The sequence below is a fragment of the Nannospalax galili genome, unplaced genomic scaffold (genome assembly GCF_000622305.1).
Source record: "Nannospalax galili isolate Female #2095 unplaced genomic scaffold, S.galili_v1.0 scaffold399, whole genome shotgun sequence".
Taxonomy (NCBI): Eukaryota; Metazoa; Chordata; class Mammalia; order Rodentia; family Spalacidae; genus Nannospalax; species Nannospalax galili.
Window position 1 is genome coordinate 2,780,345 of NW_008345053.1, and position 14,611 is coordinate 2,794,955.

Sequence of the window (14,611 nt, forward strand, 5' to 3'; positions counted from 1 at the left end):
TGAGAAATTTGAACTATAATGACCTGGATGCTTTTGCATATTCAATTTATTCTTGGAGTTTCCTTCTCTTTGATCCCTTCTTATAAATCACATGTAATGTGAAAACCCCAATTAAGGGGGCAACACAATAGCTATCAATTCCGTCTATAAGGTTTTTATTTACTTATATTTTCTGAGTGCTTTGCCCGTATGCACGAAAGTACACCATGTGCATGTAATGCCTGTGGAGACCCCAAGAGGGCATCGGATCCCCTAGAACTGGAGTTATAGACAGTTGTGAGCTGTCATGTGGGTGCTGGGAACTGAATCTGGGTCCTCCAGAAGAGCAAGAAGTACTATTAACTAATGTTAAGCCATCACTCCAGTCCCATCTATAAGTTTAATGGTCCTTTCCTATTTGTATTTATTTCTGCAGTATTAACTCTTTGGCATATTCATTTTTTCCAGGCTCAATTTTTTTCAGACATTTATCTTTACAGTTTGGTATACAACAGACACCAATATTTCAAGTTTCGGAAATTCTTTGTCCTAAGTTCCTGCCTTTCCATACCTATTCTCTTTTTCTGCCAGTGAGTGGTACCGTTTCTATATGACAGGTGTCTGACACCCAAGCATCTGATCCTGAGTACCCTCCAGTTGTTTCCTGATGGTCCATGGCCATATCCTGGTATGAACTCTTTCAAAGTCACTAATTTCTGCTTTCTGACTATCACCTGCTATGCATTCTACTCTTTTACCTCTCATTCCAACTGAATCTGGATTACCAATCTTATGCAAATCTGCAGAAAGGAACCCATCTTCTCTTTTTAATTTGGACATCAACTTCATCAAAATCATGTTATATTCCACCCCATTAAACTAATCACAATTCTAAACCAAATGGCTGCATTCATTACAAATTAATGAATTCCAACCATAGGCTGTTAACAAGAACTCCCAAATTAACCAATCAACCGACTCTAAGGTTGATGTGAGAGCTAAAGCAAAGCTTTGTTAGACAGTGTACATTCTGCTTGACCTAGACTGTGAGAAGCCTACTGAAATACCTCTTTCTCCTTCACAGACTTTCCCTCTGCCATCTCTCTCTGTGCTCTGAAAGGCATCAGTTATCCTAGAGCTCCTACTACACCTGTGTCTTATAGGAAAGGAAATGCTGGGATGGGGAGGCAAAGATCAGGATCACAGCACTGTAAAGCTTTTTTGATGCATATAACTCTTACATTTATGGCTCAATTAAATTTTAAAATCTACATATAACTTGAAGATCTGGATACTCTGGTAAACTGAATATACAGGGTTCTCCAATTACATGACCATTTAAACTTTCAAATTTCCAAGTACAGTATCTAAAATGAAATTTTTTTGTTAAGCAAATTCAAAAGAGGAGGTGAAAGGCTTACCAAGGGTGGATCAAGATAACTGTGTGTCGTTGACCATGTCTGAGGGGTTATCAGGCTGTACAGAGGAAACTGCTGCTGGGGACTGTATACTGGGGGTAAATAAAATGATGTTGTATAACGCTGCTGTGTATAAAGGTTCATGTCCAGAGGCCTAAATCCATTCTTTGGCAAAAATGTGTTTATAGCTATTGCCTTTGCTTTTATCCGTGCCTGTTTAGAAACATTTAAAGTTCCTATTAGAATATTTAAGAATACTGATCAGATAAAAAAGAAACTATAACCAATGATCTGGCTTACCTTAATTGGCTTTCCTTGAAAAGTTTTGACTTCTTCTCTCAGATATTTGTAAGCCTATAGGCAAAAATCATCCAAAACAGCATCCTGTTAACCTGGTAAGTTAACTCACAGTAGCTCATATAAGGAATTATATAGCTGGAGTATAGCAAACAGGATCTAAAACAGTAATTCTTAACTCCTTTTGGGTCACAGACCTTCTTAAATATCCTTATAAACGCTATGGTACATATGCTCAAAATTATAAACAAGATTTAAATATAACTCAGTAAGCATTAATATAATACCATTATACTATGGTACATGTACTCAAATTATAAACAAGACTTAATTATAACTCAGTAAGCATTAACATAATACCATTAAGAGTCTCCCCCAAAACCATAGGCTAAGAATCCTGATCTAGAAACAAGCAAGAAATACTGAATATATAGTGCAGGAAAGGAAATGCTTGGCAAAAGGAGAAAGAGATAGATGGGAACATTTAAGTCATTACTGACATGCAGCCTCATGTTCCTCTCCAAATAGAATCTACATGGAGCCCCCTATGTAACAGCAAGGGTTCACCCACCCACTTCCCAAGCAGGCAACAGTGCTCACAGTTCCACAAGCACAGGGCTTCTCATTTCCCCTACGGCCAATTAAAATACCTTTCAGGTTTTCTCTTGAGTCTCCATTTGTATGGCTCAACATTTCATACTTTTTAGTATGCTTCCCCCAAACAAGACACCTCTTCTAAGAGCAATGAAACAAGTCCCTCAGGAGCTTATGTCTCAAGACCTATAAAAGCATCTTATAGTACAATGACACTCTCTAAATGCTCCCAGTTAGGTTCAAATTTCCTCACTAAGCAGACAATAAGAAGTTTGCTCTGCCCAGATAACACAGGTTCTGATGCTCCTAGGCTGTTTACCTTTCCTTTCTTCATTGTTTTGTTTTGTATTTTTCAGACAGGGTCCTTGTAGCCCCAGCTAGCCTGGAACTTACTATGTAGACGAGGCTGGCCTTGAATGCAGAGATCCACCTGCCTCTGCCTCCTGAGCGTTGGGATTAAAGGCCTCTTAAAGCCACAATGCACGTGCTTCCAACAGTGGTGCAAACACACCCTGTGGCTCCTTCCTCTTCACTTTGTATCTCAACACAACACTATGATGCTCCAATAACTTCAGTGCCCTAATTTATGCACTCATGCAAAAACTATGCACTTTTTGGGTGGTAGAGGGAAAAAAACTCACCTGTTGCGCATCAGCTTCTGTTTCAAAGGTAATAAACCAATTATCATTATAGGCAAATTCACAGTTTATAAATTTTGGTAAATTATCTCCTTTAAACAGTGCTTCTACTTCCTATAGAAAAGACAGAAGTTATAGAAATTAGTCCAATTATACCACCTTTTTTTTTCAACAAATTAAGGGAGAAGATGCATTCTTTTAAGTAAATATTCTTAAGCTAGTACAACACACTATGAGGCATAGTAAATCTCTTTCAGAAGTTTTAGGGTTGCTGCCAAAATTAGGGTCACATGCCACAAGAAAAAAAGAATTACTGACAGCTTTCTCTATTCAGAGTACCATTAAAGTTGAAAAACATGGTCTGGGGATATAGCTCAGTTGGTAGAGCTTGCCTAGCATTCAAAAAGTCCCGAGTTTCACCTCCAGCACCACACGGTTGGTAACATGTCTGAAAATGGTTTAAAAACCAAAAAAAAAAAAAAAAAAAAATTAGTTGAATTTTTGCTTCTGACGAAGATGAACTAGATTTATAGTCCCAAACGATAGAACTTATACATTACCCCATATCTATACTGGGATTTTGTCTGGTTTGAACTTGCATGGGACTTGTGCATGCTGTCATCATTGCTGTGAGTTCGTATGAGTGAATGACAGGCTGTCTGCAAGATTCTCTTTCCTTGTAGTCATTCACTTCCCTGGCTCTTGATAATTTTTAAAAAATAAGCAGGCCAGCCTGGTCTACACAGTGAGTTCCAGGACAGCTGGGGCTACAGGGAGACCCTGTCTCAAAAAGACCAAAGAAATTACAAAGAATTATTCAGGCAAAGGAAAAATGGAACCCGACAGATAGGTAAGTCTGGATCCAGGCAGGTCCAGCCTTATGACACTATCCTAACACATGATGTCATTCACAAAGTTCATGCTCAAGAACAAAATAGCTGAGTTACAAACAATTAAACATGCAACACAAAATCTCACAATGTGTTAAAGCAACGTACAATCTCATGTTGGATCTCATCCTTTGCTGCTTCTTTTTTTCATTTTTAATTTATACATACTGAAATACACAAACCCTTATAATCTTTGAAATTTAAATGTATAAAGGAGTCTTGAGACTAAGTCATGACAGTCATTTCCTCCTACAAGTGAATCACACTTGTAACTGTCAGTGTGCAGATCCTGGGGAAAAAAAACTGTTTCTATTTATTTTTAAAAGTAAGTCCTAAAAAGAAAAAAATTAGCCAAGTGTGGTAGCACACACCTTTAGTCCCAGCACTCAGGAGGCAGAGGCAGTGGGATCTGAGTTCAAGGTCAGCCTGGTCTATATAATGAGTTCCAGGTAGGCAGGGCTACCTAGTGAGACCCAGTCTCACAACAAAACTGAACAAAAGTGAAATAAATATATAAACAAACACCAACACTAAAGTCCTCAGGAAAGTGCCCAGTACCCATCTGTTGGCGAGCTACTCACTTCCACAGGGGTGGATTCAGATATCTCACGCAGTATCACTATGCAGCGATTTTGATTTGGCCTCACTTTTTCTCCCTTCTCATCCACTTGGACTAAAGGTAAAGCTGTAAAAAGAATAAAAGCAAATGGTAGAACACAAATATTACATGACGCTCCAATGGAATGTGTAACACTGTATCATGAAGCACACTGAAGACACCTGTGCACAATGGTAATTACCAAGAATGTTGAAATCTAACCCAAACAGTTTCACATCTATCTTGTAGGTTACATTTTCAGAATTAAGGAACATGAAGACCTCCAGCACATGCACACTATGACATTAAGGTGGAAAAGCACTCAAATGCTGGAAGCAGGGGAACGTAGGGCTAATGGCTTCCTCCTTTCTATAATTAAAACGGACAACTTCATGCCCGGTATGGTGGCGCACGCCTATAGTAACAACATTTGGGAGGCGGAGGCAGGTGGATCTCTGAGTTTGAGGCCAGCCCGGTCTACATAGTGAGTTCTAGAAAGGCCAGAGCTACACCGTGAGACCCTGTCTCAAAAAAATAACCCCCATTATAAAAACAAAACAAAACTAAGAGCAAAACACGTGAATCAATGTACTACAAATTGTGGTATGTAGTATATTATGATACAGTCTAGAAATGTAATTTATTCAACTCAACAATCAGCATTCAAACTAAAATAAAATACTTGCCAAGTATCTACTGTGTATCTGACTTTCTTCAGTATTTTCAGATAGAGATAAGATTTAGATTTAAGATGGGAACTCTTTCCAGGAGGGTTTACTTATGTTACCCTCTTTACAACTACACTAATATGACTGTATGCTAATGATATTCTGATTACACAAGTTATTGTGTATGTACATACAGACCTTTTCACTGTCCAAAAATTGAGTGAAGAAACTATTCTACATTAAAATACTAAATTAAAATGAATAAAACTACTATTATACTGCCAGAGCTGTTCACAAGTAAAGTCCTAGGGAAGAACAGGTAGAGCTGGGATGGAGACAAGTTACAAAGTCACCTGCAGATAAAATGACTTAAGCAACTGCATAGAACAATCAAAACATCCTCCTAATGCACATGAACAACCCCAAGCCAGTAAGAATCAACTGTCAAATTATCTGAAAGGCCAGGGCTGGAGAGATGGTTCGGTGGTTGAGAGCACTGACTACTCTTGCAGAGGACCCAAGTTCAATTCCCAACACCCACATGGCAGCTATGAACCATCCTTAACTCCAGTTCCAGGGGAATCTGAAGCCCTCTTCTGACCTCCGTGGTACTGCACGATATGGGTGCACTCACATACATGTATACACATAAAAAAATAAAAATTATCCGAAAGGTGTAGGGTACGACTGAAAGGAGCAACTGAATGTGGGTGCTGAAGAGTCACCACACATTAAAAGTAGCAGAGTGCAGACAAATACAAGCAAGTTGCTGGATTTTTAGATAGGTCAGATGGAAGCGTACTCTACGGATCACCCCACCCTACCCACAACTAAGTCTCTATTCTAAATGGCAATACTGGAAAGATTTAATTTAAAATAATGCCTTGAGAAACATGGTGCAGTGTTCAAAATCCATAGTAATAATATGCTTGCCAGTTCCTTTACTTTCTGTGTATGGACAGAAAATGAGAAAAATGTGACTAGAAAACCCAGTTAAGGGTCCACAAGATGGCTCAGTAGGTAAAGGAACTTGCTGCATAGGTTTATCAACTTGAGTTTGATCCTTGGATTCCAACAAAGTGGGAAGGAAAAGAAATCAACTCCATAAAGCTTCATTTGACATCTATACACATATGCCATGGCACATATGCTCTCCCCCCACACACAAATGATGAATGAAAAGAAAATGTTTTGATTCAATTTAACTATGTTATAAGGTAAGATACCGAGTTTTTGGTATCACCGCTAAGTCTAACGCATAGGTTTTGAAACCACTGTCTCACTGATACAGAGGAATGGGGCAACTTGGAAACACCTCTACAAAAAAGGCCTAGTAGCTGCACAAAATGAGGCTTTAAACCAGACACAATGTCTCACCATTCAATCACCTGCAGATAAAATGACTTAAGCAACTGCATAGAACAATCAAAACATCCTCCTAATGCACATGAACAACCCCAAGCCAGTAAGAATCAACTGTCAAATTATCTGAAAGGCCAGGGCTGGAGAGATGGTTCGGTGGTTGAGAGCACTGACTACTCTTGCAGAGGACCCAAGTTCAATTCCCAACACCCACATGGCAGCTATGAACCATCCTTAACTCCAGTTCCAGGGGAATCTGAAGCCCTCTTCTGACCTCCGTGGTACTGCACGATATGGGTGCACTCACATACATGTATACACATAAAAAAATAAAAATTATCCGAAAGGTGTAGGGTACGACTGAAAGGAGCAACTGAATGTGGGTGCTGAAGAGTCACCACACATTAAAAGTAGCAGAGTGCAGACAAATACAAGCAAGTTGCTGGATTTTTAGATAGGTCAGATGGAAGCGTACTCTACGGATCACCCCACCCTACCCACAACTAAGTCTCTATTCTAAATGGCAATACTGGAAAGATTTAATTTAAAATAATGCCTTGAGAAACATGGTGCAGTGTTCAAAATCCATAGTAATAATATGCTTGCCAGTTCCTTTACTTTCTGTGTATGGACAGAAAATGAGAAAAATGTGACTAGAAAACCCAGTTAAGGGTCCACAAGATGGCTCAGTAGGTAAAGGAACTTGCTGCATAGGTTTATCAACTTGAGTTTGATCCTTGGATTCCAACAAAGTGGGAAGGAAAAGAAATCAACTCCATAAAGCTTCATTTGACATCTATACACATATGCCATGGCACATATGCTCTCCCCCCACACACAAATGATGAATGAAAAGAAAATGTTTTGATTCAATTTAACTATGTTATAAGGTAAGATACCGAGTTTTTGGTATCACCGCTAAGTCTAACGCATAGGTTTTGAAACCACTGTCTCACTGATACAGAGGAATGGGGCAACTTGGAAACACCTCTACAAAAAAGGCCTAGTAGCTGCACAAAATGAGGCTTTAAACCAGACACAATGTCTCACCATTCAAATACATAGGCATAAATGAGGAAAATCACTCACTTTGAGTTTGTAGCTCTAGGACCAAAAACAAGTGGATTTTTATAACAAAAAAACCCAATCAAAAAGGGAATCTGACATAACACATTCAGTAGGAAGACTCCACAGTGAAGTCTTTGGGTAGGAAACCTCACAAGGACTAGCAAAGTTCTGGGAGGAAGATGGGTGGCCTCACCTCATGGTGGTGATGGCCTCACTCATGCAGACATGTGTCAAAGCTTAGAGGCCGTATACAGTAAATATGAGCACTTTATGCTAACCACACCTTAAGAAAATAAATCATCTGGACATGGTGGCCAAGCCTTTAACCCTAGTACTTGGGAGGGAAAGGCAGGCAGATCTCTCTTGAGTTCTAGGCCATCTGGGCCTACAGGGAGACCCCCGCCTCAAAAAAAAAAGGAAAATAAACCAAATAGAAAAGGTGCTCAAGTCTGCAAAGTACATCACAAATGACATCAGTGACACAAAAGGTAAAACTTATATAGAGAGCTACATTTCCTGAAATTCCTGTGGGTTTATTATGTAACATTTAAATATTCTTTGATGTTGCCAAGTTTCAAAAAACAATTTCACTCATAATATCCTTCTAAGGAAAAAGCCCAATAAAGTAACATTTCATCTAAGCTTAAGAAGTTTGAAAGAGGGCTGGAGAGATGGCTCAGTGGTTAAGAACACTGACTGTTCTTGCAGAACACCCAGGTTCAAATCCCACACCTACATGGCAGCTAATAACTGCCTGTAACTCCAGTTCCAGGGGATCCAAGAGCCTCTTCTGTCCTCTGAGGGCACTGCACAACACAGGTGCATTTACCTACATGCAGGCATAACACTCATACACATAAAATAAAAATAATAATAAAAAAAGAAGTCTAAAGAAACTCCTTTAGTGGCAAAAATGCTAAATAAATGTATTTTCCTTCATAAATGTTATTATTTACTTTGGTTTTTATGAATTTAATAGCTGTCTTTAAAATCTCCACTGAAGATTCATTTTTTTCTTTCAAATGGCCCATAATCTGAAGTTTCATTGTAGGTTCAATCAGTGTTCCAGTTATGGAACTGGTCAGAAAGGAAATGGGAAGGTCCAAGTTCCCAATTACCAAGTATCATTTGATGGCTATGGATGTTAAAAAAAAAAAAAGGCTCACTCTCAGACACAGATGTGAAGACATTCTAAATTGCCATTTACTTACATCTTAGCACTTCAACAATCAAGTCCACATCAGTACTGAGTTTCTTGATATGGTCAAGATTAGCTACCGTTGTAATTGGCACATACTGATCGCTATCCATCTGTGATATAAGATACATGTCGCTAGCAAGATTCTCCCTGTTGAAAGAAAGCAATCTCTTTTAATTAAAATTTCTTTAAAAGAAGTTTCATCTCTAGCAATATCAATTTCACAAGAGGTATAAGTGTGGTGTAGGTAGCTTTGGAGTAAGAATTCAGTCTAAGCTCCATCTGTTATTTGCTCACTTAATACAATGAAAATTAACCAGCAGATAATTGCTTAAGATGCAGTTATGGCTCATCGCATCTTCCATTTTTTTATACTACCGCATTTTGCTAAAACTTGGTATTTTCAATCTGCGATGAAAGGGAAGGAAGAAGGCCCAGCACCTCACTCTTAAACAGCCCCATTTAGTTCTGAGGGGTCTTCATCAGATACCTTAGTGTCTCCAAGGTTCCAGAAAAAAGCATATAGAAAAAAAAAAAAACCATCATTGATAGGAAACTTCACACACACAGTCAGTCATCTTCATACTCTACATTACATTTAACCCCATCCTGCATGTCATTTATTTAAAGGCTCGACCACACCTTTTAAAAGCAAAGTTATTACTCAGGAGAAACGAAACCAAACATACAACTAAACGTGAGTGCTATATAATAAAACAATCTGCTAGAACAGTGTTGGGCCATTTGTTAAGGCCCTATGGCAGACTCTGATTTAGTAGGCATGGCTGTGTGTCCAGGAACCCATTATTTAAACAGCAGTCCGGACAGTCATCACTAAGATGGACTTGTGGACCTAATTTTGAGGGTCCCTGACTTGAGGGTTATGATAAGTTCTCAAATCTACTAAAAGGCTATTAAGACTCTTGATTAATAAATATGTATTTAGATAGCTACTTATAAACACACTCCTATGGGGAAAATCGTATTTGTAGCTAATAACCAATGCATAATACTAGAGATCTCAGGCATTTTAGGCATTAAAAGAAAAAATTGCTACCAGCCTTACCTGGATAAGCAGAATTCCAATGTTTTTTTAAGTACTTCCCGGGGGTCTTCTTGGCTTTCTTGTTGAGATTCATTTCCTCCTATATAAAAGTAATGAACAGGAAAAATGGCTTAAAATTTACCAAGCAGGTCTAGTGTTTTCACCTAGATACATCATAGAGAGTAAAAAAGCTGCTATGACACCGGGTATGGTGGTGCATGCCTTTTAATCCCAGCACTTGGGAGGCAGAGAGATCTCTGTGAGATTGAGGTCAGCCTGGTCTATATAATGAGTTCCAGGCAGGCTGGGGCTATGGGAGATGCTGTCAAAATGAAAAAAAAAAAAAAAAAAAAAGTTCTATTTTACCTATAGAAAAAAGTAAACCACACAAAAACAAAACAAAAATCCCTCCTTTCTCCTCAGATTAAATTTCATTAACAAAAGTTTAGCATTGAGTTTTTAGTAACAAATAATCAGCACAGGCTTACTTGGTGGCTTGCCTTACTTCAAAAAGCATTTTCAGGTAACACATAAGGACACTGACATTAACAATAAAATAGAAGGGAAAGAATCAAAACAAGGGAAAGATAAACACCAGCAAAATCCAAACAAAATAAAAGCACCCAAAATGGAAACAAACAATGAACAAATAAAAATCAAATGGTGTGACGATCAAGCCATGGGCTACCTGGACTTGTATCTTCCACAGGAGAGCTTAATCTGCCTTCAAACTTCTAGTCAGTCAAAGGACAAGCTAGAAAGAGCCCTCATTAGAGGATACTCCATAAATCAGATGCTCAGAGGACACAAAAGCTTTCCAAATCCTAGAGGATACTGCTCCTGAGATGACATGGGGTGGCTCAGCAGGTAATGACCTACATGTGTATGGCTACAGACAGCAGCAGGCAGGCAGTGGCCTCCAGGGGAGTGAATTCAAGTTTAAGGCTGAAGGCCCTGCCACCTTCGGCAATCTGAACACTGGACAAGCAGGTATTTTAATAAAATGGCGATGAGCACTAAGAGTGTTCTTATATAAGTCATCCAGGTGAACACAAGAGATGCCTGTTTCAAAAGTCAAAGACCATGAAAAAAGGTAACAAAGTGGGGGAATTTAGAACAAATAAGAACAGTTTATGACAGTGTTATATAATGAATGAACTTTCAGAAAAACCCATCCTCACTAGCAAAAAAGAAAACAAAACAGCTAAGAATCATGAGATCTGAGCATGAACACGTGCCCTCCTCTCCCTGATGGAGACTTCCTGGTTCTCCTGTCTACATTCCATCCTCCATATTTGAGAGATATTTACTAGCTCTGTCTTGTGTGCTGGAAACTGTTGCAGGAACTGTGAATTCAGCCTAAATGAAGGCAAGGCCCCTGCTCTGAAGAGGCCAACATTCCAGCAAGAGAGGCAGACAATAGACAGCTGAATAAGCAAGAGTACAACAGAACGTGAGCTCGAATGAGACAGAGGAAAACAACCTGGGGAGGGGCCAGAGTGGATGATGCTGTTGGACACCAAAGGTGCCATCTGATCTGAGGGAGGAGAGAGGGGGTGTGAAAAAGGTGGAAGTTATGTTCCAGGCAGAAACCCTCAGGGGCAGGAGCGAACACACAGTAAGGAAGCTGGCCTGAATGTGGAGAATTCTACACAGTAAGAAAACACAGTAAGAAAAGTCAGCATAGTGTACCTATGAGTCAGACAAGTAGGACATTAGAATTTCAATCTGAATGTGACTGGGACAGACTGGGTGACATTTCAGAAAGACCACTGTGGTTCCATGGTGCAGATGGACAGTAAAGTCATAAGCAGTGTAACTGGGAAGCTGATACAATCATTGAGGGCAGACCGCTACTCAGGACTCAAAACATAGTGATTCAGAGGCCATGTATGGAAGACATCGGAGTAAGAGAATAAAATGAAGGAATCACCAACTTTAAAATGAATGGGGCTGGGGAGCACAAGGACCTAAGTTCAATCTCCAGCACCCATGTAAAAAGCTGAGTGTGTGGGGATGGAGAGATGGCTCAGCAGTTAAGAACACTGGTTGTTCTTGCAGAAGGCCCAGGTTCAAACCCCAGCACCCACATGGCAGCTAACAACTGTCCTTAACTCCAGTCCCAGGGGATCTGACAGCCTCTTCTGACCTACACGGATATTGCATGACATGGGTGCACTTATCTACATGTAGGCAACACGCGCATACACATAAAATAATAAATAAAATTAAAAAAAAAAAAAGCTGAGTGTGATGGTATACGTTTGCAATCCTAGCACTGGCTGGGGGGGTAGAGACAGGAGTATCCCCTAGAAACAGCCAGCACAACCTAAAAAGCGAGTCCTAGGTCCTGCTGAGAAACCCTGTTTTGATGCACATGCGCACACACGCACACACACACACAACACTATAGCTCTAAATAAGATGTGAGAATCAGCTACTTGGAAAGCTGAGGTAGGAGGTTTGCAAGTTCAAGGCCAGCCTGGGCAACTTAAGGATACCCTTCTTTAAAAAAGTTTAAAAAAAAAAATAGTAAGAGGGCTGTGAGGCTATGATGTTGTATATAGCTAAGTGATAAAATGCTGTCAAGCAAGTGAAGCCTGAAGTTCAATCAGTGTGCCAGGGTTGGGGGGTGGGGGAGTAACAACCAGATCTGGTCATACTAGGGGTCATTAAAGAGCTCAACAAATGTATATCAGACTCTAAAGACAACTGTCTGCCTGGACTGGATTTAAGAGATTAGTCAGGAGGCCAGCTAGCACAGAAAACTGTTTTGAAGCATCCTGTGAGTCTACTGCTGTGGTTTCACTGAAGAGATAATCCAGTGTAAGAACAACAGAAAACAACTCTGTAGTGCAGGAGATTCACGATGCTGACGAAACAGACAAGGAAGCAAAGACTGGCATAGTGAGAGAGGTAAGCTCTTGTGCAGACCAGCTCCTGAGCTGAGAGATGTCAGGGAGACTCCAAATCATTTACATCCACGTAAGATGGCACCCCAGGGCCTGAGGGTATTTTCTTTTTAAAAACAACAACAACATAAAAAATAAATGAGAATTTTCTAGGCACGAGACAACAGACAACAAAGGACACAGGTCCCTGGGCAACAAGTACATCCCTCAACCCTAACTGCACTAACTGTTGAGACATCTGACAAGCACTACTGCAGCCAGAGGCTCAATGTCAAAACCACAGCAATAAGCTCCTTTGAACTTCTCCAAGTGTGTACTCTTGACATATGATGAAAACAGGGCTTTACCCCTGTGGACTGCTCCCCATTCCCTAATATAAGCAGGTAATGAGGGAAAAAAAAAAATCATAAGAACGCCAACAGATGACTATATCACAAAATACTTGGCAGCTCCTCCTCAAAACTCTTGAGATAATTTAAAAAGGGGAAGTCTAAGAACTAAGAATCAAAAAGAGCCAAGTATAAGGCAGGGTCCAAAAGACATTAGGTGAGATGTGCCATTGCTAACGCAGTGTTTGTGGGGGTGTAAAGATGTAGTTTTTTATTTTTACTTATGTGCATGTCACATGAGTGCAGATGCCTGAAGAGACCAGAAGAGGGTACAGCGTCTTCTAGAGCTAGAGTTACAGGCAGCTGTAAGCTGCTTGATGTGGGTGTTTGGAACTGAATGTGGGTCCTCCGAAAGTGCAGCAAGCTCTTTAAAAACAAATATATTTATTATTTTTATGTATATGCATGTATTGCCTGCATGTAGGTAAGTGCACCCATATCGTGCAATGCCCCCAGAGGACAGAAGAGGCTGTTGGATCCCCTGGAACTGGAGTTAAGGGCAGTTGTTAGCTGCCATGTGGGTGTTGGGATTCAAACCCAGGCCTTCTACAAGAACAGCCAGTGTTCTTAACCGCTGAGCCATCTCTCCAGCCCCAAGCAGCAAGCACTCTTAACCACAAAGCCATCTCTCCAGCCCATGTGGTGCACATATATATTTTAAAGGAAGACACAGAGAAAAGACTAGGCATGAGGTATAGTTTGCTCTGTGGGCAGCTGATGTCAGATGTGCTCTGGTGCGCTTCACAATGGGCCCTTTCCAGTGTTTTCTGCAGAAACACAAAAATCTTCTCTAAATGCACTGTGAGGACCTGGTCAAGTGACTGCAAGTAAATTCACAAAATCACAGCACTCTACGGCTAGGCCACTGTGGAGTACCAGTCTCGGTCTTGCCCATTTTCAGTTTGTAGAGGCTCAAACTTCAGTTTAGGCTCTCCTAGTCTGGCTCTAGTTCCTGCAGACAGGGCTTTCTGCTCAGGGTCCAGCTTTCCATTCACCTGTCTCTCCAGCTCTGTGGACAGGTAGGTTTGTACCCTGAGAGCATACTTCTCTTCCAAGAATGGCTGCCATTTCAGGTTTCTAGCTTTTTTCATGTTAGTTCTGAACCCCTTACATGTGGAACAAGGGAACCTGAGCACCTTGTGTATGTGCCTTCTTTAGTGCTGTGTGTCTAGTTGTTCATTTTCTCACTTTCACTGAATTTTGTCAATTTCTACGTTTTGGATGTAAGTTCTTACTATATACCTGATTTACATATACAGTCTCTACAACTGAAGGCATATACATGAAAACTAACCTGCTTGCTTCTTTTCCCTAACAGTATCATTTGAAATAGATAATTTAAAATTTGCATATAGTGTAATTTATCAAGTCTTCTCTTATTGGCTTTCCTTTAGGTTATATGTAAGGAATATTTGCCTAATATAAGGTCATGAAAATATTCTTTTATTAATTTTATTAAAAGTTTTACAGCTTAACATTACCATTGAAATCTACCTGATGACTTTATATCCATGCTCAGGTGCCAAGGTTCTGAGTGTCACCAACTGTGACTAGT

The 14,611-nt window shown here is 40.0% G+C and overlaps 1 protein-coding gene across 4 annotated transcripts in view; it reads right to left on the minus strand.

Annotated features, from left to right (window-relative positions):
• Positions 1 to 14,611, minus strand: part of Larp4b (La ribonucleoprotein domain family member 4B) — an 82,973-nt gene that overhangs the window by 18,701 nt on the left and 49,661 nt on the right. For all 4 annotated transcript variants that reach the window (XM_008841343.3, XM_029567479.1, XM_029567477.1 and 1 more), the window contains exons 6-11: positions 9,777 to 9,855; positions 8,724 to 8,860; positions 4,398 to 4,501; positions 2,930 to 3,040; positions 1,698 to 1,751; positions 1,401 to 1,610 (exon numbers count right to left, since the gene is read on the minus strand). In XM_008841343.3, the coding sequence (XP_008839565.1) occupies positions 1,401 to 1,610; positions 1,698 to 1,751; positions 2,930 to 3,040; positions 4,398 to 4,501; positions 8,724 to 8,860; positions 9,777 to 9,855 (695 nt within the window). The remainder of the gene's footprint in view (positions 1 to 1,400; positions 1,611 to 1,697; positions 1,752 to 2,929; positions 3,041 to 4,397; positions 4,502 to 8,723; positions 8,861 to 9,776; positions 9,856 to 14,611) is intronic.